The sequence below is a fragment of the Molothrus ater genome, chromosome Z, assembly GCF_012460135.2.
Source record: "Molothrus ater isolate BHLD 08-10-18 breed brown headed cowbird chromosome Z, BPBGC_Mater_1.1, whole genome shotgun sequence".
Lineage (NCBI taxonomy): Eukaryota > Metazoa > Chordata > Aves > Passeriformes > Icteridae > Molothrus > Molothrus ater.
Window position 1 is genome coordinate 20,987,816 of NC_050511.2, and position 23,784 is coordinate 21,011,599.

General features: G+C 38.0%; 2 protein-coding genes across 6 annotated transcripts in view; one reads left to right on the forward strand and one right to left on the reverse strand.

Moving 5' to 3' along the window:
- Window positions 1-134: 134 nt before the first annotated feature.
- Window positions 135-22,968, reverse strand: TRIM23 (tripartite motif containing 23). Of its 2 annotated transcripts, XM_036403088.2 has the most exons (11): window positions 22,853-22,968; window positions 22,020-22,182; window positions 14,081-14,202; window positions 12,954-13,232; window positions 12,154-12,336; window positions 11,408-11,623; window positions 10,278-10,412; window positions 5,321-5,450; window positions 5,095-5,205; window positions 3,565-3,689; window positions 135-3,220 (listed from the first exon to the last, which is right to left on the reverse strand). In XM_036403088.2, exons 1-11 carry the CDS (start codon window positions 22,940-22,942, stop codon window positions 3,041-3,043), a joined length of 1,734 nt encoding a protein of 577 aa, XP_036258981.1. In that variant the 5' UTR covers window positions 22,943-22,968; the 3' UTR covers window positions 135-3,040. The 2 variants fall into 2 exon arrangements, with proteins under 2 accessions (XP_036258981.1, XP_036258982.1); XM_036403089.2 differs by lacking the exon at window positions 12,954-13,232 and having other exon boundaries at window positions 22,853-22,967.
- Window positions 22,969-23,194: 226 nt separating this feature from the next.
- TRAPPC13 (trafficking protein particle complex subunit 13) overlaps window positions 23,195-23,784 on the forward strand; it is a 31,943-nt gene continuing 31,353 nt past the window's right edge. For all 4 annotated transcript variants that reach the window (XM_036402824.2, XM_036402825.2, XM_036402826.2 and 1 more), the window contains exon 1: window positions 23,195-23,304. In XM_036402824.2, the coding sequence (XP_036258717.1) occupies window positions 23,259-23,304 (46 nt within the window). In that variant the 5' untranslated portion in view covers window positions 23,195-23,258. The remainder of the gene's footprint in view (window positions 23,305-23,784) is intronic.

Sequence of the window (23,784 nt, forward strand, 5' to 3'; positions counted from 1 at the left end):
TGTCACACCATCAGGAAGTTTATCTTTAGTGAGTTACACAATCAGTAAGAAATATTCCATAGGAAGTTAAATGTAGTGCACCTCTATTCTCAGAGGACCTTAAAAAACAAAACAAAAAGGCAAGTTTATGAAAATTAGTTCTCAAGGTTTTACATCTTTTATTGAAAAGAAATTATTTTCTGAGCAATGCAAATTGCAGCAGTTCACAAATTTCTTCTACTAAAAGAGCTCTTTCTTTAAAGAAATCTTTACATAAGATCCACATCTACTCAACACTCTCGAACCAGACCCTCATAGTCCACTGTAATTTTGAAGATAGAATACAGAAACAGTGATAAAACATGACTGTTCAGTTAGCACAGACATACTATTTTTGAAATGAGGTTCTTTAAAGAAAGCTACAACACAGTCACTGGATGTTGCATTTACTCAATTTCAAAATTACATCAAGATCCTTTGAAAAGTTAATTCAGTCTTTCTAAACAGTTAGAAATGCTTTAGTGAGTTCTAGTTCAAGAAATATTCCAATTACATATTCCATAAGTCAGTACACTAAAAACTAAAGTTCAGTAAAAGTGATGAAACAAGCTTAAATTTATAACTAAAGCCATTTATATGTTGTATTAATGTTTAATACGAATAAACCTCTTAGTGTACTCTACACTGAAGAGTTCACAGACATATGCAACACTTTCACATTTACTTCAAGTCATCTTAAATAAATTCAATTTAAAAACACTTTCATGGTAGCATTCCCTGTGTCACAAGCAATCACTTGTACTTGAAAATATGCATGAGTGAGAATTTTTCCTCTCCCCTCAAATTTAATGTTACATAAAATACCAACTAGTCACCTTGAACATTTTGAATTAGAACTATACTGAGCAGCATGTGTAACTGAAGTCTAAGGCAGCTAAAATGAAACTAAATCAGGATTCCTCTAAAGAATGCATGTCTTCTGTAAAAATATTACAGGAAAAGATATCTACCATATTTAGTAGAACTTGTTCATATTTCAAAAAGAGCTGTGAAGGGACAGTCAGCCCTAACTAGGTCAGGGGTTGCTCTACAGCAGAGGCTAAGCAGATGTTCAAATCACAGCCACCAACTGTGTACTGTGCAAGAAGTTACAGGCTGGGAAGGAAGAACAATTTTAAGTTTGGTATGTGCAAAAACCCCACTTTTCACTCCATTATAAACTGTTTCCAATTTTATCAGGTTGTCTTAATAAAGACTAAATACTCTGTCTCAGTACCTGTACATGTGTAGGCATTGAAGACCACTTCACAAACATTAAACTACTTTAAAGCTTAGTGTTCCTTCAGGTATTATTCACGTCATTAGACTTGCTGAATCTGAAGCTGCATTTAACATAATTTACCTGAAATTTAAGTAAGAAGAATACTACAAGTGTCGTAATAAGGAAGTAGTTACATTAACTGCTTCCTCTAGAAGAAAAGTGCAAATGTACTAAATTATTCGTTTACACATTCTTGGCTTTACCTAAGGTATGTAGCAGGAAAACAACATAAAATTCCTAATAATACAATGAAAGCAAAGCCACAGACAATGGGATACACTTTCTTTACTAGGTGAGGTTCAGAGCTCTCACACGTAAACACTTTTCAGCATGGTAAAAATATCTCCATGTCTGTGAAACAACACTGTTCACTTGCACTACCTAGTTCTCCTGATTTACCTCTACTCCAGTAAGAAAAGTTACGATACAGAATTTTGATCTACTGCTCAGAGTCGTTGTAGCTTCTTTACCAACATGAAGAGAGTCCATGGCATAGCTGCTTCAACTGGCAGTGGCCATGGACTGAGAGAAAAGGGAAGAAGATTCTGGTGTGCATACCAGACAGATAAAATTGTTCACAAAGTTGCATGTCCAGCAGAAAAAAGGTAACACTGGGTCATTGCAACCTTCTCTAAATTTAAACAGCACTACACTCATATTTCATGGGTTCATGAATGAGTAATCTTCAAAAATAGAGGCATTGGTGACAATTTCATGTAGAAGATAGAGTAAAAACTGAAAATCTAATTATGGAAGTTTTATATCATATTTTACCATCTACCATTCTAAAGACTTACAATTAATGTTCACTGATTTTACATTGTGCTATTGAATATTTTAAGGCCACTCCCTTATTCTGGAATCATGACTTCTATATAAAAGCACATAGCTGGACTGACATTACACCACTGTACTTCTTTAAGAAGTTGTTTTTTTAAAATTTATTTTGACTTCTTCAGGAATAAACTTAATCTCTAAAGGCAGATTATGTCCCCAAGTATGCACAAAACACTTTCACCTCAGTATCACCATAGTATGTCCATAAATAATTCAGTGTGAAAAACCCAACTAACCCCTGCCTCCAAGATATAAAACAAGTGGCTAAGTAATGCCAAAGCCCCTTAGCTCTGCAACACTTTTCTCCAATTCTGAATTTTCGTTGTGCAGTTATGCTGCCTTCCTGTAACAAACAGGAGGTTAATAAATAATAAGGGAAACATTTTCTTTACATGGTGTAGCTGCATGTAAGTTTCAATGCCACCTTTGTATTTATGGATTCTTTTGATATTAAAGAGTAGCACCACTTATCTCTAACTAATAGAGCTGGCTATTCTAATAAACTTGAGATGGATGTTAGAATAGCTTCAGGGAAAGTATTTCTAAACTACTCAGAATTCTTATAATACTAATTAACTACTGTAACCACACTATATCTATTACATGAAATCCAATGCATATTTTATCAGGGAAAAAAATTAAATCTTAACAGTATCTCAAAAAGTAATTTCAATGCATCCTTGTAACACTCTTCCATTATCCACTAAATGTAAGTGTATCAACTTTCAAAATCACTATAATGACACGAGTTTACTGAACCAATTATCCAAGGGTTATATTTTTTTGTAACCATCAAATTAAATGAAGTCCCCTCTTCAGGGAGCAGACCTGGTGCCAACACCCTAAATCGTGCAAACAAAACAAAACCATAAACTACAACATTAAATTGCAGCTGATGTCAAGTTAAGCCACATCCAGGACACCAGCAGCCACTAGCTGCCTTGAAAGCCAGTCCAATCCTTCATAAAGTCCTGTACCACTTCGGGCATCACAACCCTGAATATACCAGCTACGGCCACAGCAGAGTTTGTGGAGACTCAACAGTTCTGTGATTTCTTCCACTGGAAGAGCACCTGCTACATCCTGCAAGAGAATCAAAGACTCAATTATTCATCTGTATTATATGTGAAGCTATTTCATTGGCTTAGACTGAAGCAACAGATGACATAACAACTCCTCAAACACAAAAGACAAATCAAACAGTTAAGCATTTACTACTTGCTATCATAAAAAAAACCCCGATTGACCAATCTACTAAGCACGCTTAGCACCAACACTTACTTGACCAGCATTACACATTACATATAAGGAAAATATCTCCATTTTATCTTTCCACATTAGCACTCTCTACCCACAGCAGAGGGTTCAGAAGGTTGGAATTGGATGGACAAGCTGAGGAAAAGAGAGTAAAACCAAATCACAAGTACCTGTTTATTAGCAAAGATCAAGAGCAAGGCATCCCGCAATTCCTTCTCTGTTAATAATTTTGCAAGTTCACTGTATGCTTCACTGACCCTGTCTCTGTGACTGCTATCAACAACAAACACCACCGCTATGAAAGAAGAAGAGAAATGTTTTACACACATTCACAAACAAACTGCAAAATTAACCTTCAACTTACACCATTCCTTTTTCTAGAAGCTTTCTATGTGAAGTTCCTCAGTACACAACTTCAATTTTAAATCCAGGATGACTGAGAAATTCCTTAAATATTTCTGTATTTTAAACAGAAGTCTAGAATTCATCCTTAAACAGTGAAAAAATCTCTAATTTTTTTCCCTAGTCTAATATAAAGGCCATGATATTTTAACTACTTAGGTCTAAAACCAGATTTACTATGCGTGGATTAAGTATCTCAGTTTAAACCATTTCTTGATCCCTTTATACTCCATTAACTCCCATATGGCTGTCTCAGTTTCCTTTAATGGACTGTAATATTCACAGGTTCGGCCAAATCAGCACAGCTTGCTTCAACTACAGACTACACAATCCAAAAAAGATGGTCAAGGACCCGACATAGCAGCATTAGATTTTACTATCCACTAGAGAGTAACTAAGATGCCAGAAAGACTGGGGAGTCAAAGGGGCAAAGCTAGAGGACAGAATTTAAAATCAAGGGGTTTCGATAAGAAAAACCCCAACACCAAAACTAAAAATAACCTACTGCAGATATGTACTAGGGTAACTGCTTGTCTTTCTCTCCAACATGCAGTTCCAAGGCAGGCATGATTCCATGCTAATTCACAGAGTATGTTTTAAGAGGACAACAGCAATCTCAAAATACAACTTTTAAAAGTTTGAAAATATGAGTAATTTAAAATGTTAAAGTTTGCATTTAAGGCTGAAATAAGGCACAAAGCAGAGCACATGAGCTGGCGTTTGTAATTCCTAAGTATTTTAGATAATTGTGAATGAATCAATCAAGAGGAACTTCTGTCTGAACTGGGAAAAACCTATGGACGATTTACAAAACAATAACACAAATTTTTAAGTTCATCAGTGCTTTCAGACTCAATAATCTAGTCTATAATCAGATACTACACTGCAATAGCAAGTCAGAACTTGGTAGAATTTTTTAAGCTGCTATCTAAAGGCTTCTAAAAGCTGAGTATTTTCAAGTGCTATTTATATTCCATACCTGGCAAGTACTGCTTCTCACTATGCAGACTTTGGGACGCTGTACCTTGTCTGTTGTCAGCTAGAACCAATTTAATAGAGGTTCTAATTTTGTTTGGCTCCATGAACTGTCTGATGGATTTATGGAGAATGTACCTTTATCATCCAGTAGACACTCTGACATACTGGATTAAAATTTATTAGCTCATGAATCTAACAGCTGGACATTGCATTAGATGAACAACTTTCTACTGTCATAAATTATTTCTATTAATAATCTGTCTGGCTTTGAAACACAAGCTAGAAGACAAAATACATTTTAAGAGCTGTATCAGTATTACCTTGCGTATTGAGATAATAATGTTTCCACAAAGGCCTCAATTTGTGCTTTCCTCCTACATCCCATATAGTAAACTTTAAATTCTTGTATTCTACTGTTTCAACGTTAAAACCTGGAATAAAAATATATGTTTTACAGTCCTGCTCTGTATGAACATAAAATAACCAAAATTAGTAGATAAATCAAACATTCAGAAAAGTAATTAAATTTAAATTGTAGCTACTAACCTATGGTTGGAATTGGCTGCATGAATTCATCTTGCTTTAACTTAAACAAAATAGTTGTTTTGCCAGCTCCATCTAATCCTAAAGTAACAACCCGAATTTCCATTTTTGGTCCAATATGTACCCTGTTGTCCTGGAAGAAACAGAATATTATGTCTTAATAGCAACAGCAAATTTTGGAAGTTCAATCTAGAAAACCCTTATGTTTAAAACATGTATTTTGTCACCATTCCTAAAGTGACTAAATGGATGGTCTCCAAAAGTACAATGCATGAGCACTCCCAGCAATAATAGAAATAAATAGAAACAAAAATATCCAATAATAGAAACAAAAATATCCAATAATGTCTATAGTGAACCTGTAATTTTTACCTGATCTGAGTTACAATGTATCTTTTAGAAAGCCAGTTTCATGACAGTATGTCTGTATTTGATAAAATTTCAAATTCTTTCATTATTCTTGGCTGAGACCATGTGAAAAAAATTTTTATGGCAATTAATTAGAGTTCTCTAACCAGGAAACTCCTTTTTTTCCCCACTTTATTAATGCCTCCACCTAGAGAACTACTTCCTTGCTGGAGGTTCCATAGCTTTACCTCTTCACCCTAAGCCTCTTCCAATCCTTTGCAACAACAACAACATTACTAGCACTAAGCAGTAATCTGAAATAGTGGAGAAAAGCAAACAAAATCCCCCAGGTCTTGCTTGGAGACAAGAAATGAGAATCAACTTCCCTATCTGTAGTTTACAGCAAGCTATTGTCGAGTATTGAAGGAGATGACACTGACAACATGATCAAATGGCAAAGCATAAATTCTAAAATAAACACATTGGCTGAGATTAGTATATATTTCTGAAACACATTTTGAAGTACTTAGAACTGCTATCTTGATGAAACACCAGGGTTTCAATCACCAGAACTATGTAGCAGTCTATTTGTTTTCTTGCAAAATCCAGACAGCACTGTGCCTACTCCACACCGCCTCTCATTTCTTCTCACAGAAGAAATACTACTGAGTGCAAAAATGCTACATCATCTCTTGGTAAAAGACCAACAGGTTGACAGTGTTGCAGGACATTTAAACATCTATATCACATGATGTGTGATGTCTAACTATTTATCTTTCCATATACACATAAATACAGACAGAGGATCCATTATGTATCTGGATATATTGTCATCATGACAAGCAACTGTTTTCTCCCTTCTGTCATCAGAGAAGTAGCATACTTTCAGAATAATCAATACAATTCAATGACCTTATGCTATCACAATCCTGGAAGAGAATAAAAATACCTTGAGAAACTGCTTCCTAAAAAAAAAAATTAAATATAATTATGCAATTACCACAATGCAAAAGTCAGCAACATCATGACTATAAGTGTAAAAGCCAGATCAAAGGTTCATCTAATCAAATATTCTCTCTGAATCTAGGCAACGGTGGACATAAAATAAGAAAATAAGAAAATAAAAAATAAGAATTAAGGAAGGTACATAGTGATGATAACTGTCCTAAATAACTTCCCTGTGCTTAAAAGCTTGCAGCTCATGAATTTCCTAAGCCAACTGTGAAGTTTCTTCAATCAGCAGATCTTGATGCATTATTGACCTGTGAAATTGTCTGCTTGCTGCTTGAAACCTAAATGGGCCCAGATGGTCCTTATCATAGAACTCCACAGACTACCTTTTCAGTATGAAATAAATAAACTACTTTATTTGAATCTGTGAAATGAACTTGGATAAGCTCAGCAGGTTCAGTACTACTATTACACAAGGCATATGCTCCACAACCAAAAGACTATTTGAGATTTGGAAAATAAAACATTGAGACTTAACTGCTTTTTAATAAATTTTTGTCTAAGTTCTAGATATTTGGAGTCAGAGCTGAAATTCAGTGACAACACTGCAACACAACATGATTATCAGAATGGGTTATCTCATTCTGGAAGAGAAGAACTTGTGGGCAGATTTTTGACAAGGTTCAGAGAAAGAAAGAACAAAAAGAAGTATGCAGAAGGGTCTGAAGAGTCTAAAAAATGCCATGTCTCCAGCACTCTTTTCACACTCAAAACTTTAGTTCTGATTTTATCCAGAGTTTCTGGCAGTGGATCTCCCCAATTCTTCTCTGCACCCAAAAGGAAGAAGGAAAAGCAGCAGCTCTGTATAGAGCTGCTCAGTTCACAGGTTTCTTGCAGGAGGCAGTACCCTGGCTATGGGCAGAGCTTGCTGACAGTGAGCCAGTCCTCTCACAGCACCACCAGATGTACTGGTCACCTGACAGCTCCCATGGCTGGAGGGCAGAGGCAGTACCACTTAAATCACCAGGGAAATGAAGGAGATGAGTGAGGCTGTCAAACTTAGCCATCCTGCTGCAGTTTGCCTTCTCCAAGGTTTGGAATGAAAACAGGCTGTTCTCAGCATGTTTGTATTCTCTCAGAAGGAATCAAAATGTGATGGATGCCAAATTTCCAGTTTTTGCACAAGTAGTTCTGTCACTTCAAAAAACATTGCAAGCAAAGTTGCTATTTGGAAAACTGTGTGTAGCATCTGCAATATGAGTCAGTAATAATGGGCTATTCACGATCACAGCTAGAAACTGACATGAAAGAAGTCTCTCATTGTCAATTGTATCAGCACCTTTAACTAAAATGTTGCTTAAAAAATGACAAATAAACTCCCCTTGTGTCTGTATTTCTGGCAGGTGCATAACTTGATGGCATACTTAAAAACAGGTAACCTTAGACTTCTGTTTAAGTAAAACTTGTTTTCTTAAATCTTAGTGCAGAAGAAAAATCCCCAACTATGATCTCTTCACTTTTTTATCCTTGACCTCTTTCAAGAAATTTGATGAGACAAAAGCCTTCCGTACAGGTTTCATTAATGGTATCTTAAGGTGCTTTCTCTCTGAGAGAACACTTCCTTCTCAGATTGTCTTGATGTTGGTAAAGGTTAGCTGCCCATAGTTAGTTTAACATCATAACGAGAATTTATCTGTCAATCTCAGGCACTGCTTCCTTAATAGTTTTCTCTCTCTGCAGCATGCACATATACTTATTCATGATGACCAAATGCATTTCTTATATATAATGTTCTACTACCACTGCACTCATTTAACAGAAAACTATCTTTAAATAAGGATCGTGATCCTGGACAAGGAGAATTCTCCAAATCCTCCCTTCAGAGCTTTGTATCTGGCATTTCCCTAGCTGGTTTAGAAATAGGAAATGGCACTATGCCTGTTTTCTTGTGTCATCAGTGAAACAAAATATAGGTAAAACTTACTCATTTTCAAGAATGAAAAGGACTTCTCCCTCCCCTCCTCAAACCTCCACAACTTTCATTTGATATTAAATGTTCCTCTGATCTGGTACTGTCTGAATGGATGCAGCCTTCAGTGTATGCCAGCTCACGAGGGAGACCTTTCCAGTAATATAGTAACAGTTTACAGTTTTTTGTCTGAAGATTTTATTTCTGCCTGGTATCTGTTGCCAGGTCCAGATATGTACAACAAGCCTCACTGCAAGTCACGATAGTGGCCATCAGCGTAACAGTAATCTAAAAACACATTATTAAGAAAGAGAACATTAAGCTTTATCAGATGTGAGGAAACAAAAAGTAAGAGGCTGCAGGAATTACTTTCACCTTATTTTTTCACGGCTGTTTTTGTGAAAAATTACACTTGCTTTAGCACCTTTGAAATTCAGAAATTAACCTTCAGAAGACTTCATAGAAATACAAATTGTTACAAGATAAAACCAAGTCTTCTGGGTCCCCCAAGCCTATTTTAGGCCTCCTGTAACACCTTAGCTATCCTATCATTCTCTTTCCAAACGCTCAGAAATTAACAACCAAAATTTTCCAAGTCTGACATAAAGCTCTGAAAGCCAAAGTTTTCAAACATTCAAAATGCCCCTCTGACTCGTTATTCTTCATCTGTGAATTGTGATTACTGCTTCATTCATGGAATAATGAGGGTTTGCAGAAGAGGTTTCCTTGGCCCTACGAGCTCTGATCTCTGCTAAATAGGAAAGAGGCAGACGTGAAAATGCTGCATTGACACGGAAATTCAAATATACTGAGGTTACAAAATCAATGATTTTGAAGAAATTTAATTTCCTAAGTCTGCAAGAACTGACCTAGAATCTCTATGAAACATTCTCTATCTCTATGGAAACATTCGTTTCCTTACAGTAAATGTTTCAACAGCTACAGTTAAACTCTCATTTTTGTCTCAGCCACAATAGATCCTCTTCCTCTTTCACCCATTCAGAACTAAAAAAACCCCATACATCAAAGTACTTGTTCCGTGAGTTTCAAACTTATTTACTTTCCTATGAGGAAAGCATTATAAATAATAAATACCATATAAATACACCAAATAGAAGTAACATTATCAAACTTTGAACAATTTCATCCCCTTCAATGAAAGTGGTACTGAAATTATATTGAAGCAATAAAACCCAAACCTACTTAGAAGATTAATCATGTATAAGCTAAGCTATGAGTGAATACCAAGCAACTGTAAAACAAATGGCTGTTTAATAAACTGAAAGAAATACATTTTTTAACATTATAAACTGAAAGTTATAATAGTAGTATTCAATTTAAAATAGGTGAGCAATCTCCAGGAAATAATCAAAGAAAGATGTTTCTAGAACTCCCAAATGCTATCCAACTTCTTTAAAAGAAAACAGCTCATGTTCAAACAAAGTTACTGATATGGTCAATGACGAAAGAACATTTCCCACCCTTATTACAGCAGCACAGTGGTTTGTTGCTCAAATACCAGATTGCATTCATCATGTGATAAGACAATGTGGCTCTAACTGATACTGAATTGCCTCAACTTGTTGCAACAAATACAGCATAATAACGTACATCAATTATTCCTGCGTTATTTTACATTAGATTTGGGACTTCATAAAGTGGATAACTGTACTTCCATGAGATTAAGAATACCTTTGTAAAAGTGACAGGTATGCTAGCCTCCAGCTGTACGTGATCTGCAAGTTCTGTAAACTGCTGCTGCTGTTTCTGTAATGTCTCTAGCAATCTTGTAATTTCCTGTTTGGCCAACACTACTCTGCAGTCGTCCTAAACAGACGAAGAAAACAAAAGCATGCCTTTCTTTTAGTAATTTACGTAAAAATACCCCAAATACAATATAAATATCATTCCTAGAAAGAAGGCTTTTTAAATAGAAATACACTACTTCAAGAAATTAACATTCACAAAATAGATTTATTTAAAATTGCAACACAAATATGAATATCTTAACAGTTTTCCTTAACACTAATAGATACTAAGTTGTTCTGCAGGTTTATTAAAAAACTAACAAACTTTCTTTATGAGCCACCTAGGAGTAATACAAATTATAAGAAACAATAATATCAATGTAACATATAAAGAACATTTATATTTTTCATGTATCATTTAAACAGATGGAACAGAGCAACTGTTTTGCAACATATGGCAACACACTTAATAGGAAAATATTAGCATCCCCCCCTCTTAGGATTCAGAACATTTGTACAGTTAAACCTGACTACACAAACAAACAAAAGCTCTAAACAAATCTGGAAAAAAGAAGTACAAATAACACATTCACAAATTAGCTTCTCACACTCAGTTTACTATTTGCTATGCATACTATTTACTTTTTCCTATCATTACACTGAATTAATAAGAGACCAATGAGAAATTCACATACAGCCACTTTCTTCATACATTTAAGATGTTGCATTACCAATGTTACAAGTGTAACTGTAAAATCTTTCCAATACATTCTGTAGGGGTTTTTTTGCTTCAGTCTTGTCTTGCCTTCCCACTAACCTCACAAATATCAGAAAGTACTCCAGAAAAATCATGCCACAGGGTTTCCAGTAACTGGAGGACTCTACACTTTTGGACTGACTATCTTTGGCTAATACTCCCTTGTAACGAGTACTTATATCTCATGTTAGACCATGACTGATTTAATCTTATAAGAAAATAATGCAGAATACCATCCCATCTCTTTTTTTATAGTCTAAAATTAATTTGTACTTCCATGTATTTTGCCATATGCTACAGCTCACTTGCCAACCTACCTGTTGCAAAGTCTTTTCACAGTGAAGGCAAGCTGTTGAAACCTGTGACAGGAGAATGGTCATATCTTCTTGCTGTTGCCTAAGCCAAATCAACTTCTCTCTCACATGAGCATCAACAACACTAAGAGCCATTTCTTCCTGACGACAAAGGGTTTCATGAAGATCAGAAAAATAGGCTCTGACACATGAGCGAGCATTCTCTGCAGTTCCTGGTACCTAGAGTGTTGCAGCAAGGAGATCCAACAGTTTAAGGACACCAGTTGATTCCAGACGCAAATTTTAAATTTTATTCTAGATTCTAATTTATTTTCACTTCTGCCTGGCTACATCACAGTTCATATCCCAGTTAGGGCTGATAAGACTTCCTGAATAATACCAAAACACTTCTAGAAGTTACTCCTATAATCACATAGCTCATTTGCATGTATAAACACCTCACTAAAAATGACCAGGGAAAAAAGCCTCAATAGTACTATACCACCTGAGAACATACACAGTCTGTACACTAGGAGTCAAACAACTTTTTCCACTGCCTCCACATTTCCATATAGACTAAAAACATAGTAACACCAAGTTCCCATCTATCTGCTGACCTAAGCCTCAATACTGATGTGCTAGATAGAAGACCTTAAAATCTTGCCCTTTAAAACCTATGCATAATTTTCAAAGAAAGTCTTTATCCAGTTATTGCAGAAAAGCCAATAATCTGTGCATGTCGGGGAAATAAAAAATTTTTAAAAGCATACATGTTCAGTATGGGCCATTCCAACTCCATCTTCAACAATTTGTTCTCCTCCTTCTATATGCTGAACAATTCCAACTAATTTTCTGGAATAATCAGAGATTTCTTCTGTGAAAGTTCTTATACAGTGAGCCATGTCTAAAATGGATGCACGAATCTGGTTTGCTTCTGGTTCCAAGACAGAATGCTATTAATTAAAAGCAACATATTAAACATCAATCATAATTATCTTCCTTAATAATCTTTTATATTTTACTACATATTTCATATACATGTGCAAGTATATGGGCATATATTTTACACATACATATAGTACAGCCACATAAGAACTGAAAACTATGTCCCAATTTAAAAAAACAGTCAGGACTTACAGATTATGCTGAAATTAGCTCATACATCTAGCCATTACACAAGTAAACAGAAACTTGCCTGTTTATCATAATTTATTATAAAAAAAGAATAGTTAGATTGCACCAGTGATGTGATGTGTATGTAGTGTCTGCATTATGAAAACAGCTTTCTAAATGATGGCCTAATATCATGAAAACTTCAGAAAAGCAGCAGATAAAGGGACTGTCTTTTTTCACATTTATATATATATTCACATTAGTAACTCATTGAGTTCTTAGATTTTTTTTCCTTTATTTTACCATGGCAACTGTCTGACACAAAGGGAAAACTAAAGAATGGGATGAACACATCAAGAATCTATCCTCCTTTCTTGACAATCTTTTGTACTTTATTTGGATAAATAATTATGCAAGCCACCCCCTGGCATGACTAGAAATTAACTACTAGCAGTACCTTATGACCTTGATGCTTCCCATATTCTTTGCAGACACAACACATGAGAGGACTCGCCTGACAGCCTTCTTCTAAACAAACAAACTCAATGGCATGCACTTGGTGTTGGGAGCACATCGTCTTCTCATGAGGCTTATCAGCAAGAGGTACACGCCTGTGCTTTGCCAGAGTCTTAGTAGAATGAGTAAGCTGGGAGCAGTCTGCACACAGGTGAGTGGCACACACAGTGCAATACACAGACGCAACATGGGCTTCATCCTCATCGCAACGAATGATACTCTAACAATGAAAACCAGGCAAAACTCAAGTGGTTAACATTTAATCCCAAAAATGGAGGAAAAAGCAGAAGACTTGTAAACAATACAGTCTTTGTTTAAAAGTTATACACTAATAAATATTTGGACTACTTTGAAACTTGATTATAAGTTTTCAATAACCTTTTTGAAAACCTAAGTTTAAAGTGTTCAGTAATTTTATAAATCCAAGCTTCAGTGCAAGTTGTAAAGGTTTGGAGGAGGAAATAAATCTGGCTCTGGGAATTTCCTCCAAAGCAGTTATTACACACCAGAAAATTACTTACAGAAAAACAAAACATCAACAGTCAAGCACTTAGGAAAGTTATCTACATCTAGAATGGTATTGCAAGATATGTTGCACACCAGCTGATAATAGTGAAATGATAAAAGCAGCTACTTTTGGTAATGAAGTACTACATGATATAATAAAATTACTATAAAAGGCAACTATTGACAATAGCTGAAGTATTTAGGAAGAATTCTTGAGGAGTTTCAGAAAACTGTGCTTATATGACTAAAACTAATATATCAAAATGAGTAACCTTTTCTAAAAACCCTAAAGACATAAAAAGGGGGTGAAATAGTATGCATGTTTATTAATACCAGTTTATTTTCTGCTTTAGTCAAGTACAACTAGCATTTAATTATAAACAATTAATTGAAGCCTTAATACTAGATACTGGAAGAAAAGAACAGTATTATTGGTGAAAACACATTTGGCAAAGAACTGATTTTCAATCTTTTTCCTATTTAGAGATAACTTCTAGCAAATGAAACTTTTTTTTGTTTGTTTGTTTTGTTTTTTGGGTTTTTCGTTTTAAAACTCAGTACCTCTCCAGACAGACCAATGCCTTCTTCAGCTGTCCCATACTGCCCAGCAGGTCCATTCTGCAACCGTTCCAAGAGTTCCAACAAAGCAAAGTTCTTTTTCAATCCCCAGACACCAGAATCTCCTATTTTTGATGAAGAAGTAAACAAAGGAGAGGAGAGGAAGAAAAATCTCAAGCACATATAATTTTGAGAAATTCCACAAACCACAGCTGAGATTCGGACAAATATTAAGAGCATATCAACTACATTAATATTAACCAAGTGAGATACAGCTATCAGTTTTTCTGCAAGCTCATTCCATCTTCTTCCTTCCTTTGATCATTGAGCTATTTAATATTTACGCAGATCCTCCCTATCAAAAGATGCCAAGATTATTAAAAATTTAGAGAAACTTAGTAAAAATACTTGTAAAATAATCTGCAATAGCTAACAAGAATACAAAGAACACACAAACACTGTGCATTATAAAAATTATTGTTTTCAGAGGTATAGTGAACATTTCTACCCTACTAATGGAAGCCATGAAGAATTCCCTACTGAGAAACCTTATTCCCTGTATCACAAGATGCAGCACCAATTGCAGATCTCATGCCAGCAAAATCTAAGTAAGAGTTAAAACAATATTCAGAAACAAAACTCAAGGTGCTACACTATTTGATAAAATGGAAGATCACTCATACTCCCTATAGCAAAGCAGAAACCCATGTCTACTCCTGCATGATCCTTATTTTGTAGAAATTAATATGAAGCAATGAGATGAGAAGCAAAATCAGAACAGCATCCCAATAACTGCTGCTAAATGATAACCATATTGGCCACATAGCATATGAGAATCCTAGCAGTTGCTTCTTCAAGGAATTGCCATCCCTTGACTCTTTTCCAGTGTAACTGTCATAAATTTAATGACATTTTCTCTGCTGCAAGGAAAAGGTGGCTCATGAGATCAAGCATCATCTTTGAGCCCTGGATCATTACTTTTTGACCATAACAAAACCACAAAATTGTTGACGTTGGGAGGGTCCTCTTCATCACTTTGCCTAGGTCACCTAGAGCTGGGTACCCAGGACCACACCCAGGCATCTTCTGAAAACCTCCAAGGAGGGAGATGCTATCACCTCTCTGGGCAACATGTGGCAGAGCCTGGTTCCTCTTACAGTCAAAATTGTTTCCTTATATGCAGACAAAACTTCTGCATTTCAGTTTGTGCACATGACACATCAGCTATCTACATGAACTCAAGGAAACAGTATTCCATGTGTTTCCCCAGAGAGTCCAGACTACTTGAATTGTCCAGTTGTTTCATGTTGTTTCCTAACTCGTAAAGTATGCTGCCCTGTGGCAGTCTCGTATGTGCCCTTCATCCTTCTGGAATTCTGTGTCATCTCATTGATCTTTTACAGACATTAAGTTTTACTTCTTCAATATGGACATTTATCAAACACTCCATAGACTGTGATTTATCATTAGAATGAGTGCAGTTCTAAATGACCAGACAGACAACAACTACACAGTTATGAGAAATATCCAGCTGGTAACCACACTGCTTAATGTAGCTTCGACTTCAACTTCATGCAACTTTTTTCCCTAGTCCATCTTTCTCAGAGACTATAGACGGTAATACTCTATTTCAAATTTGGTCACTGAGAATTTACGTGCCTCACAGATTAAAGGCAATAAATGGATGATACTGTTTTCCTATAGCAATAAATGGGAGCATCTTTAACTATTTTATGCTCCAACACTCTCAATGGGTATAAACAACACTGATAACCTGTTTTAAAAAAATATGTTTACCAGTAAAGACCATGCATTTGCTGCTTGCAGAAATGGGCCTATGGAAGCACTAGTCAGTAACTAGTGCTATCTAACTGAAGTTAGATATAAAGCCAGGTGCTTTAAAAAGTCTGTTCTTTTAAAGTCAGGGACCTCTGCATTTATCAGTTCCATGGTGGAAGCCGTCTCTGCTCCAGAGAGGCACTACATTGCCAATACCCAATCTAAGATCAGTGCGCTCCACAAAATAAGCTGCAAACAAACAAACAAAATATTCTGACTTTTATTTATCACAGATCTTGAAGGAGTTTACAGAAGGTATGTTCTGTCCCTCCAAAATTACACTAAGCACCAGCAAAGTCATCTGCTTTGATGTATTCTGACCTCAGAGCTTAGTAATTTTTTAGGTTGAGCACTCCTAGCAAGATCACTGTTTTTTCCGTAACACAGAACGAGTCACCTCTTATTACCAGCAGAAGAAATACAGAGCACTATATATATACTTTTAGAATTTAATTTACATCAAAACAGTTTCTAAACAGTCTGGATTTGCTAAATAGGTATCTAGACAGACTACCTCTCAGAAAACAAAGCACTGGAAAGTGGCTATGTGGTTCCCTTCTAGGGTGTTTAGCGCTTTCCCACAGCAAACTAACTGTGCACAACCTTCAGCTTCTACAGCATACAAAATAGTCACATTAACAGCACAGCAATATATTGGCTGATACTAACATGCACCTTCTATTTTCAGATTAGCCACTAATCCAGATAGCCATTAATAGCCCAGTATAAATGGATGTACATGTACCAAAAGGATAAACCTACTTAAGTAAGAGATTATAGCTCCTAGTCTTTAAGCAAACATTGTCTTAGCCTTTAGGCAAACACTGGGTAAGGCTGCAAGAGGAACAAGCTACTCAATCATTACAGTTTCCTACAAAAGTCTTTTCTTTCACAGGTTTTAGTGTTTATAACAAAAACCCTAGAAATCGAGAAGTACTCTTCTCAGTTTACAACATTGTATGTGACTTAATCATGTTAGTTCTGTTCCATGTCTAGCAGTGAAGAGAAAGTCAAAATGAAACTAATTTACTGAATTGTTACCAAGAAGATCAGAAAAGATAAGTGAGTAGCTATTATGTAGTTGGGTTTTTTTGTCCATAACTCTAAGATGTCATGAGAAACAAAGATGCATCGCTCTTCCATTCTTTCTATTATGTATCATGGGATTTGATAATACGAGTACAAGCAATTGTATAACATGTCCATCTCGGCACAGCTAAAAAACAAGCGAACCTTACATGCTAACTTTAAATTTACTGACACAGAATTTATAACCAGCAAGCATCCTATAAAACATAGAATCATGGAATAATCTTGAGTTGGAAGAGACCCACAAGGATCACCAAGTCCAACTCCTGGCCCTGTACAGGCCATTCCCAATGACCACACTGTTTGCCTAAGAGTATCCTCCAAACATTTCCTGAACCCTGGCAGACGTGGTGCTGTGACCCTGAGGAGCCTATTCCAGTGCCCAGCCACCCTCTGGGTGAGGAACCTTTTTCTAATACCTAACCTAAACCCCCCTGACACAACTTGAGGCCATTCCCTCAGTCCTGTCACTGCTCACCACACAGCAGATTATCAGTGCCTGCCCCTCCTCTTCCTCTCAGGAGGAAGTTGTGACTGCAATGGTGTCTCCCCTCAGTCCCCTCCAGGCTGAACAGACCAAGTGACCTCAGCCACTCCTCATCCTGCTTCCCCTCAGTGCCCTTCACCCCTCCATGCCCTCGCTGGACCCTCTCCAGTACTGTCCTTCTTACACTGGAGCACCCAGAGCCGCCCCCAGCACTGGAGGTGAGGCTGCCCCAGTGCAGAGCAGAGCAGGACAATCCCCTCCCTTGCCTGGCTGGTGATGCTGTCCCTGATGCCCCACAGGACACGGGTGGCCCTCCTGGCTGCCAGGGCACTGCTGGCTCATGTTCAGCTTGACATCAGCTTGCCCAGGGCTCCTTTCCATGGCACTGCTCTCCAGACTCTCATTCCCCAGTCTGTCTGTACATTCAGTGTTGCCCCACATCCCGTGCATAACGTGGCACCTTCCCCTTACTCTTGAACTTCATGTGGCTGGTGACTGCCCAGCCCTCTCTGCAGGGCCTCCCAGCCAGAGCCAACAGCTCCTCCCAGTTTTGTATTATCTGTGAACTTTGTATTCCTCCCAGCCCAGCACCCAATCTTTTCTGAAGATGTTGAAGAGCACAGATCCTAAGGTGGAGCCCCATGGAACCCCCACCTAGTAATGAGGCACCACTCTGATGTCACCCATTCACTGCAACCCCTTGAGCCTGACCCATGAACCAGCTGCTCTCCCAGCACATGATGTGCTTGCTTATCCAGCTGTGTGCTGGACATCTTGTCCAGCAGGACACTGTGAGAGACAGCACCAAAACTTTACTGAAATACAAAAAGACCACAACTGGCTTCCCCTGGTCCACTAGGTGGATTACGTTGTCATAAGCATGCATTCTCTTAAAAAAGTCACGTCTCATTTTGCTGGTATCTATCATAAAGTTTACATATTTACACAAATGGGACTTTGCTCTTTTTTATTTTAAATCTACATACAAAAATTTTAGGTACCTGACCTACACATTCTCAACACAACTGACCAAGTGTTTATTTCCTATTTGAAATCATTAAACCATGAGTTCTGTAAATACATCCATTTACTCTTCTTGGACTTCACCTCAAATTGTGCTTTGATCACAAATGTGAGAGTCTAGTGATCTCATCCTTGTGCCTACAAAGAATGTTTGTGTCCATTAGAAAAATCATTACGCATTCTGTCATCTCAGAAGAAGAAGATGACATGAATAGCAGGAAATGTGTCAGCCACGAATGAGAAAATGACAGACCAAAGATATTAGGACTGACTCCAGCTAACTATACAAACGTCAATTTCAGAAGCATGAAGCTTGACTGCAAAAGTACTATAAATAATGAAAGGGATAAAGGAGCAACTTTTTGTCTAAATGTTTAAATGCATTTTCTTGCACAGCATTTTTAAGCTTCAGCTTGGCACTCAAACACTAGCAAAGTCATGTGTAAATCTAAGCAAGACCATGTAATCAGATGGATTACATGAAGGATGCCATCACCTGCATATCTCTGTGAACAAGTTTTAATGATAGAAAATAATTTCAGCTCTGCAGTAATGGTAGATAGAGAGAATCTCCAAAGTGCATTTTTACTAAAAATACCCTGGTCTGTATATTAATTAAAAAAAAACTAGAACCCAACAGAAACAAACAAACAAACAAAAAACCCCAACAAACAAACAAACAAACAAAAAACCCCAACAAACAAACAAACAAACCCACCAGCCAAAAATAACCAGTGAGAGACAGGAAGCGAGAAAACAATTTGCAAGAAATTATTTTCCTTTTCTCCCAGATCAACATACTTTAAGGAAAATCTTTGAGAGGAGCCTCTTTTTCTACAGACACCATTTATTGGATTTTCCCCTATATAAACTATCTGAATCAACACTCTCCAGAATATATGATTTCAAAAGTTTGAAAATCAAACTAACTTTTCCATTGCACCTTTTTGGTTGAAAAAAATGTTAATCCAGTTGAAGACAACACTTCACATACCTCCAGCATGTACATACTCATTCAAAATTTTCCATTAGAAGATTAAATCACAGGGAACTTCATTAAAGAATTCTTTAAAAACCCAACAAAAATCAATGTTTTATCTATTCTGCAATGCAGAATGGTTTGGTCAAGCTTTAGTATTATTTGTTCATTACAAAATGTTTTCTCTTGTAACAGGATTCTGTGAACTACTAGAAAATTTTGCTAAGCATGCAAACAACGTTTCAATTTTCAGTTGCAGAATACATATTTCCAATAATCCTGATTCATGAAGTACTTCTAACCCTGCCTTCACATACAGTTATATATAGAAAGAGACAGCTCTGTATATTTAAACTGAGTCCAGTTAAAAAAAAATACAAAAAAGTATCTACCCATATACAGATCCCCCAGTACTAATTTCAAAAAGCTCCCAACATTACCTAGGAAAACTTGGATGAATATAGTATTAAGTGGTTTAGTAATAAGAGCAATGGAAAAAAAGTACCATAGGTTACTTTAGACCAACTAAAAGTCTCCATAAAATCCATAGTTACTGATTAAGAAACTGTGCTCAGCACACATAGCTTTATGTCCTAATTTTACAGCTTTTCTTTCAACACAATTTTCTCTTGGCAGTGGTCCTTAGACACTAAACAGCTCTCTGAGACTAGAAAACATTATTTCATTAAATTCATTAAATTGTAGAATTGCTATAGGGTGAACATGGAACTTGCTTTCTCATATCCTCAAACAGAGGGGAGGGAAGTATGAAAAGTTCCTCTGGGCCCTGAATTGTCCCTCCCTGCTCCTAAGCTCTAGAAAAAAACAGAACTACAAGTGCAGCAAATTTAACCAATACCAGCAACTACTAGGTGATTAGAGAAAGGTAGCAAATGTATAGATGTCTCAAAGAAGGGCCATGAGCTGCACTACACAAAACTTCCTAGTTTTATATCCTATAACCAGTAATATGTCTCAATGGTGTTGGATATGGAAAGAATAAAGTGCCTATGAACTCCCCCTCCCTCAGATCACCAGGTAAAACTTTTATTCACAGAAGTATTTTTATTTTCAAGCTGTTTGGCTAAGATTTTCTACCCATTACTTTTGTGAGCAACTGTTGATCACAGTGCATCCTTCTTCTTTGTAGTGTTAAACAGCAGGATGCAACTCTATTTATCAACTCTTCAATATATAGGGATCCCAAAGCTTTTCATCCTTCTTCCTAACTGTAGGGGACTTGGAGATTTAATAACACAACATTTCATAAAAAACTCGTCAGAAGGATTAAAAAAAATCTGTAAATGCTTTTGTAAAGCTTTATTTTCATCAAACATGAAACACACCGAAAAAATATGATAGGATCCTTTCAGATGCCTGGGAAAAATTGCATAATAGAAACTAAGAAGCAACAAGTTCCCCATCACAAGAGAAAAAGCAGTGGTCTTGGACAAAAATGTTTCATAACAACAGGACCAAGTGTTGTGCTCTAAGATTCTCCCTCTAAAAGCATAGTTTAAGAAATCTTGTGCAGCTGCATAGTCATATATAAGAAGCCAAACAAACCATTCCTCTTAAGCACTCTACTAGACTGGGAATCATTCATGATTCTCACACTTTACCATTTCCCTCGCCCAAAAACAAACCCCTCCTTCATACAAGTCTGATTATTTCTTTTCCTGATTTCTATCTTCACAAAAACATTCTGCAGAGTGCCTTAATATTCCTAGCAGATTCTTGTACTTCACAGCCAAGTGAATTTGATACTTAAACATTTCTTTCATGGTTTACAAGATCAGAGATGTCCTTTTCTAAAGATTCTCCTTTCAATAGGCTCCTTTTTCCTCCAGTGCTATTCAAAACTGCTGGAGCCAGTTCTATTAACAAGTTCTTTTTGTTACATCTTACTCTGATAACTTGTCTTCTCTATAACCCCATGTGGACTAGGTAATTCTTATTCTGAAGAAATTATATGCACGTGTCATCTTTTGCCTAAAGTAAACTTTCACTGTAAGAAAAAAAATCTTTATCTTATCCTTTCAAATACCATGTGCAGACATTGTTAGAGTAGGGGAATTCCGGATGATAGCCTGCCACTACCAATAATGCATGTATAGAAGTCATTAACATTGTAAAAACCAGGTTTGTTATCACTGATCCTTCCCTCTATATCATTTCATCATGAATTCAGGGAAATGTTAGACAAAAATTTACCTATTCAATTACATGGGTTTAGTGTTTAGGACAATAGGAAACTAATACTCATACTTCAGGAACCCTTACACAGAACCATTAAACAGAGTAGTTCCTTTGTAAATAGGTATACAAGAAGATGTCCAGGTATAAATCGTGCAAGCCCAAGTTCAAGAACATAAATGCAAAATATTTTCTTTCTTTTCCTTACTACACATTCATTACTTGGAAATACCATCACTAAGTGGAGCACTAAGAATCTATGTAAAGCACTATCTTCTAGATATCTGTGACTGCAATGTTTCAAGAATGTAAAACTTCTATTTTCTTACCTAGTTCAGTAACTTGTCGATCAAAAGGACAACGAACTGCTCTGCCATGAAGGGGAAGCCGGGTAAGACAGTCATGGCAGACAGTATGGCCGCACAAAAGCAGCCGGGGAACTTTGTCCCCTTGCAGAGAAAATACATCTTCACAGACCCCACACTCAAGAACCTGTAAGTTAAAAAAGACCATTTTTGGTTTTAAGCTAATTAATAAGCAAAACTTCACACAGAAAGTTGTACAACAATTTATGTTACAGATGTTCATGCAATCACAGTAATTAATGCAATAAGCTGAGTCAGTAATTTTGCTTTATATGCACACATATAACGATCATACTACCAATTTTTAAAAAGTAAATAAATAATTAGACACAAACAGAACATTTTAACTCGTCAGCCTCCTGCCTGACCATCACTAGTTCCTACCCGCTTCATTTAATACACTGCCACAAGACAAGCCTACTGGTCAAGAGGCACAAGCAGAAGAAACACCCTCGCAGGAAAAGGAAGCAGCCAGCAAGACCCTGCCAGAGCAGAGTGTTGACCGGTGGAGTTTCCCCTCGCTGCTGATGCTCATAAAGAGGTCAGTCACACCAAGTAAGCCAACTAGCAAGCTATAAACGCAGCACTGAGCTAGTGCGAGCAAACAGTTGTGGGCCGGAACATCTCAAGCTATAAACAAAAAGCACAACTGATGGTCACAGAGAAAGAAAAAAAAAAAAAAACACCAAAACCAGTCCATAAGCCCGGCACCCCAGGGTACCACAGGACTCCCGCGCCGTGTCCTGGGCGGGCACAGTCCGCCCCGCCACAGGAGCTGGGCCGAGCTACCACCTCACCTTCACCGCGGCGCCCGCCGGGCCGCGACCGCCACCGCCAGGCCCGCGGCCACTCTCCGGCCCGGCCTTGTTTACAGCCAGGGCCGCCATCTCGGGGAGGGCGGAGCGGAGCGGCCCCGCAGGAAGGAGCGGGGAACTGCCGCTACCTCAGGCACCACCCCGGCGGGCGCAGGCGCCGCCCTGCGGAACTGCAAAACTACAGAGATAGAAAAAACTACGACTCCCAGCGTGCCCCACAGGAGCCCTGGCAGGCGGAGGAGGCGGTCGTGCTGCACCCGGACCGTCCAGGGAACCCTGGGGGCTGTAGTCCCTTCCGCCGCGCTGCAGCCTGGGACGGCCGTGCCTGCTGCCGCCGCAGTGTGCGTGGCGCCTCCCGCTCCGCCAGCCATCCCGCGGGGTGAAGGCCATGGACGTCAACCAGCCCAAGCAGGAGCATTTGCTGGCTCTGAAAGGTACCAACAGCGCGGCCCCACCGGCCCGCCCGGGGTGGTGAAACTGCGTGTCTGATCCGCAGCCGAGGGTGGTTCTCCCCCCGGTTTAGAAGGAGGTGGAGCAGGGAGCGGCCCGGCGCTCGGGGGCCGCGGCGCTCGGTGCCCGAGGGCACAAGGCAGCGGTGAGGGCTGCTCTGCCGTGCCCGAGGGCACAAGGTAGTGCGGCTCTACCGTGCCGCTCTCACCGCAGGGTGTGCACCTGGCGTGAGGGGCTCAACGCGGCTGCCCGGCTGTGTCAGTGCTTTCCATAAGGCTTCAAAGAAAATGTCCAGCTATAATTTCCAGTTCTCCTGCTGCCTCTTGTTTGTTTTTCAGGACGAGAGGACACAGTGTTAAACCGGGTCAGGGGAGGCTTAGGCGGTGCGTTAGGAGGGATTCCTTCGCAGGAAGGGTGATCAGACACTGGCATGGGCTGCCCAGGGAGGTAGTGGAGTCACCGTC